Below are 5,621 nucleotides of genomic sequence, written 5' to 3'. Positions count from 1 at the left end.
TTAGAGATTTGGTGTCCCCTGTTTAATCCTGTTGGCTTTATCACGCCTGCCCCGGGCCTCCCTATTGGTTGGGGGGAGGGCAATAAAAGATCAGGGCTGGTCAGCAACAGGGCAAGGAAGGCGGCCCACATATTCTCATTATCACAAGTAACCCTGGAATAAGGGATAGCTAAGATCTCCTATCTTGAGGGCCAGCTTAGAAGCCCCTGTCCCCTGCTCTCCGTACACACCGCTACAGTGATGCGCCATTTCTGGGGAGGCTGAAAGCTGGTATTTTTAGGTTAGGAAGGGCCCAATAACCTTGGACGTTCCCAGCCTAATACCAGCCCTCACCTGTCTGCTTTACCTTCGCTGGTTATCAATTCTAGGAGGAACTCCAAGTAGGATTTTTTTTTTTTATTTATTAGGTTAACCAAGGCTAAAAACTAACTTTAGGGCCACACAAAGGACAATGTGTACAAACCCTGCTCTAATCTAAGCTCTCCCTTTTACATCAACTCTCCCTGCAATGCTTCCAGAGGATAGTGTGCCAAGCATTAAGCCCTGGGGTCCTATAGAAGAACTGATGAAGCGAAATCAGCTGGTCAATGCCAGTAGCCAACATGGCTACAGCTTTACTGTGTATGGAAAACAATCCCAACATGTTGATTGAAATTCTAAAAGACACAAAGCATGCGGGCGGGGTCTTCAGCATGGAGCTCAAGCACCCGCGATTCTCAATAGAGGACCGAGCAGTGGTGAGTATGCTCGCTTATCACGATTAGGGAGTTCTCTGCTTGGGCTGTAAGAGCTTCCTAGGCCGTTCTTTACCAGGCTTAAGTTCTGCAACTGTATAGAGCAACTAATTGGTCATAGGTGCATACGTTTTAGAGGGTCTGCCCCTTCTGAAGACGCAGGTCTTTGCAGGAAGATACTGTAGGCAACAGTTGTCCAAGCTGCAGCTTCATCAGAAGTGGGGAAACGTCTGTGGTTACCATATATATGGGTTTCTTTCCAACCCCAGGGACTGTCTTATGGTTCTGTCCCCCAATGAAGCAACGGGGAGAAGTCAATTTTTTTGAACGCCCTGTAAAATCTGTTTCTCGATAGTCTTCATTGGGGGACACAGCTCCCTCCGTGGGTAACCAATTGGACATGTATTTAGGTTCTCCTTCTCTTGGTGCTATATTGCAATTTCTTTCCTTTCACTGTTTGCTTACCGACATCCGACCTCCTCAGTTTAGTGAGTAAGCAGTAAGACAAGCAAAGTATAGTCTGCTGGGGAGGAGCCAATGTTTAGTTCTGTGTAATGTCTGTGTCAGCCTATAGGTGTCAGCAGATGATCTCATGGTTCTGTGTCTACTCAATGAAGACTAACAAGAAACAGATTTTATGGTGAGTGCCAAAGTCTACTTTATTCCAGCCAAATTACATCTTATCCAGTACAACTTTAACACTTTGAAGGAATATTTACAGGAGATAATCTAATGCCAGGCTGACAACTTCTGAAGTCACAAGATCTTCCACTGAAGACAGCGTCACTCCCACCATCAGTGTCAGAGCATGAGGATGGAAGTATGACCTGCCTGTCCTCCCTAATCTACGCTAATGTATGACAAGTCCTCAGATCTCAGAAATCTTCATGGTCAGGACCCTTGTGTAACCTGGTCCAGGATCTGCTGAGCAATGCTTGTGATGGAGGAGTACGCTGCACTCTTGGGGAATTCCTGAATAAAATCTTTCCCCTCTTCTAGACTTTGGGTCAGAATAGGATCAAGCGGAACACAACCTGAAAAGGAGAGACGACGTATTATTACAAACATATTTTGTAAAGTGAGCAACACATTGATTGTGTCAAAATTACTGCAAGCAGCCCAGTAAGTCACATCACTGGAATCAGGGTCTGCATACACATTCATACATACAGTGGGGAAAATAAGTATTTGATACGCTGCCAATTTTGAAAGTTTTCACACCTAAAAAGAATGGAGAGGTCTGTAATTTTTATCGTATGTAACTTCAACTGTGACAGACAGAATAAAAATAAAAAAAGAATCCAGAAAATCATATTGAATGATTTTTAAATAATTTGCAATTTATTGCGTGAAATAAGTATTTGATACAATAGAAAAACAGAAATTAATATTTGGTAGAAACATTTGTTTACAGTTACAGAGGTCAGACATTTCTTGCAGTTCTTGATCTAGTTTGCACACACTGCAGCAGGAATTTTGGCGACTCCTCCATACAGATCTTTCAGGTTTCGGCGCAACATTGAGTTTACACTCCTCCAAAGACTTTCTATTGGGTTCAGGTCTGGAGACTCTAAAACCTTGAAACGCTTCTTATGGAGCTACTCCTTCGTTGCCCTGGCTGTGTGTTTCAGGTCATTGTCATTCAGGAAGACCCAGCCACTACCCATCTTCAATGCTCTTACTGAGGGAAGGAGGTTGTTGGCCAAAATGTTGTGATTCATGACCCCATTCATCCTTCCTTCAATATCGTGCAGTCATCCTGTCCCCTTTGCTTAAAAGCACCCGCAAAGTATGATGTTTCCACCCCTATGCTTCACGTTTGGGACGGTGTTCTTGGGGGTTGTACTCATCCTACTTCTTCCAAACAAGGCAAGAGGAACTGTTACCAATAAGTTCTATTTTGGTATCATCTGACTACATGACCTTCTCCCATGCATCTTCTGGATTATCCAGATGGTCATTGGCAAATTTCAAACGGCATGGACATGTACTGGTGTGATCAGATGGACCTTGCATGCCCTGGAGTATTTTAATCCATGGCAGCATAGTGTGTTTCTAATGGTAATCTTTAAGACTGTGGTCCCAGCTCTCTTCAGGTCATTGACCAGGTCCTCCAATGTTGTTCTTGGCTGATTCTTGACCTTTCTCAGAATTATCCTTACTGCACGAGGCGAGATCTTGGATGGAGGACTAGACCGGGTAAGATTGACAGTCATCACGTCTTTCTTCCATTTTGTATTATTTGTGCCAACAGTTGTTGCCTTCTCACCAAGCTGCTTGCCTATTGTCTTGTGACCCATCCTTGTGCAATTCTATAATTGTGTCCCTGATGTCCTCAGACAGCTCTTTGGTAATGGCCATGGTGGAGAGGTTGGAGTGTGAGATATATAAAATCTATCTATCTATCTATATATATTTATATCTCAACACACAGTAGTGTGCAGAAATTGTAGTCTAGTGTGGATGCTGCAAAGAATGCTTTCAGATATATTACTATTAAAAGTAAGGTATTGTGTGAATAAAATTCAAGGTGGATGAATAAGCGAAAAATCTAAATCAAATTAAAATTTGGTTTAACCACCCTTCACTTTCATCAGTTCTGCAGGGTACTGGCACACATTTTTTGAAGGAACTGAGCAAAGACATTGTTCCAAACATCTTAGAGAACTTTTGTGAATGTTGGTTAGGGTATACCTTTCCATCTGTTCATGTAATTCTAGACAGACTCCATAATATTGAGGGCTCTGTGGGAGTCATCATCATTTCCAGGCACAGTAAGGCTATGTGTGCTTCAAATCGCTGCAGAAAAAGTCCGTAGTGAAAAAAAAAGCCGATTCTATGCGCTCTGAGTGCAGCCCCTCTCATAGACAGAGCGGGGACAGCAGGCAGAGCGCACGGAATAAGTGACATGTCACTTCTTTGAAGGCGCACTTCGGGCAGCAGCCAAAGCGCTGTGCTCTAAAACGCCACGTGCGCACGTCTCCTGCATAATCTTCATAGATTATGCTGGGGACCCAGGGCGCATGCAGTTACGCTGCGGTGCAGATCGCAGCGTGACTGCATGCAAATACGCAACGTGCGCACATAGCCTAACAAGGCACAAGGTAGTTATACTGCATCAACAAGGTCTTTCCCAGCAAAAATGTCAACGCAGACTGGGTTTTCAAAATGCGCTCAAGCTTTTCTGAAAAAGCACCAAGAAATGGGCAATGTTAAGGTCCATAGTCGGCCCAGGAAACTTAGTGTAGCCGACAAAAGACACGTCACACTTACTTCCCTTTTAAATCAGATGTCCAGCAGTGACATCAGCTCAGAACTAGCAGTACTCCCTGGTACCCAGCTACACCCAGCTATTGTTTGGAGAAGTCTGGCCAAAAGTGGTCTTCATGGAAGAACTGCACCCAAAAACATATCTTCCACATGGAAACAAGGCCAAGCATCTTCACTTTGCAGGAAAACATAGGAGATGGAGTGCAAAAAAATACTAACTGGTGATCTGGACTGATCAGTGGAAATGTGATCTATGTGGCTGTAACAAAAGCAGTTTGTTCTCCAAAGGACTATAGAGCAGACACTAATGAGCGCTTGAAGGCATCAGTGGAGCACGGTGGAGGGTCCCGGCATCTTCGTGGCTGCAAATTAGCAAATGGAGCTGAGGAATTGGTCAGGATTATTAGTGTCCTCAATGCTGAGTAATGCAGGCAGAAATGTGTCCATCATGTAATTCCATCAGGGAGGTATCTGACTGACTCAAAATGATACAGCCAATGTCATTAAGAATCATCTTCAATATAAAAAAAGAACAAAGAGACCTGCAGGTGATGATCCAGCCCCTGCAGAGGCCTGGAGGTGATGATCCAGTCCCCCGCAGAGCCCTGGAGGTGATGATCCGCCCCCCGCAGAGCCCTGATCTCACATCATCCCCGAGGATCACATGAAGACACAGAAGAATCTGCACAAGCGTCATACACAGAAGATCTGGGGTCAATTCTTCAGACATATAGAACAACCTCCCCGAGTACTCAGATTTCCACTTTTACTTACCTAGAAATGGGACTTCAGCATGTCTTGCCAACTCCTCACCACCTCCTTTGGAAAAAACATTTGTGCACTCCTAAGGTGAGACAGAGACACCATCAGTGACTGCATGAAAGCGCCAATAGCCATAACACAATAGAAGAATATTCCAGAAAGATGATGTTAAGAACAGGAGTCTCCCACCCATCTTCTCTGTGTGATAGCCCCCACATCCAGCCATAACGGAGAAACCAGGCACATTTATACCCATATACTCGCTCTTCAGCTCACCGTACAGTGGGGACAAACAAATCCACTCATGTTCTCCACGATCCCAATCACAGGAAGCGACATCTTTTTGCAGAACGTCAGTTCACGTCTGACATCTCCAATAGATACTGCCTGAAACAACATGTATGTTAGAGAAAGCCCTGTGTGTATCAAATCCAAAATGGAGCAGGAACCATTACATAATTAGTCATTTATGCACATCTGATGAGGTTGGATGGAGCTATAATGGCAGGCATTTTTCTATCACCCAGCTTTTTTTTGGGTGGGGCACAACTTCAGATTATTAAAAAAAAAAAAAAGTACCTGAGGTGTGGTAACCAATACAGCTCCCATTGGGTTGAACGGCCTTAGTGCGTCCACAGTGGAGATGTGCTCATCGGAGGTTCCCGGTGGAGTGTCGACAATAAGAAAATCCAAATCTCCCCAGGCAACATCACCCACAAACTGTTTTATCAGTGCTGGATGATAAATAGTGACAAAGACCTTTGATATTAATGTTAGAGATCCATAAGATGCAAAATATGCAGCATACTGTACACAGTAAGACAATTGACTAATCTGCACCCCTAGATTAGATCT

At 44.1% G+C, this 5,621-nt stretch overlaps 1 protein-coding gene across 3 annotated transcripts in view; it reads right to left on the bottom strand.

The window, feature by feature from the left end:
• Positions 1–584: 584 nt before the first annotated feature.
• The window catches only part of NUBP2 (NUBP iron-sulfur cluster assembly factor 2, cytosolic), an 18,955-nt gene continuing 13,918 nt past the window's right edge, over positions 585–5,621 (bottom strand). For all 3 annotated transcript variants that reach the window (XM_075318274.1, XM_075318276.1, XM_075318275.1), the window contains 4 exons: positions 5,346–5,500; positions 5,043–5,153; positions 4,779–4,848; positions 585–1,768 (listed from right to left, as the gene is read on the bottom strand). In XM_075318274.1, the coding sequence (XP_075174389.1) occupies positions 1,626–1,768; positions 4,779–4,848; positions 5,043–5,153; positions 5,346–5,500 (479 nt within the window). In that variant the 3' untranslated portion in view covers positions 585–1,625. The remainder of the gene's footprint in view (positions 1,769–4,778; positions 4,849–5,042; positions 5,154–5,345; positions 5,501–5,621) is intronic.

Source organism: Anomaloglossus baeobatrachus, chromosome 7 (assembly GCF_048569485.1).
Source record: "Anomaloglossus baeobatrachus isolate aAnoBae1 chromosome 7, aAnoBae1.hap1, whole genome shotgun sequence".
Taxonomy (NCBI): domain Eukaryota; kingdom Metazoa; phylum Chordata; class Amphibia; order Anura; family Aromobatidae; genus Anomaloglossus; species Anomaloglossus baeobatrachus.
This window is presented reverse-complemented; position numbering and strand designations above follow the sequence as displayed.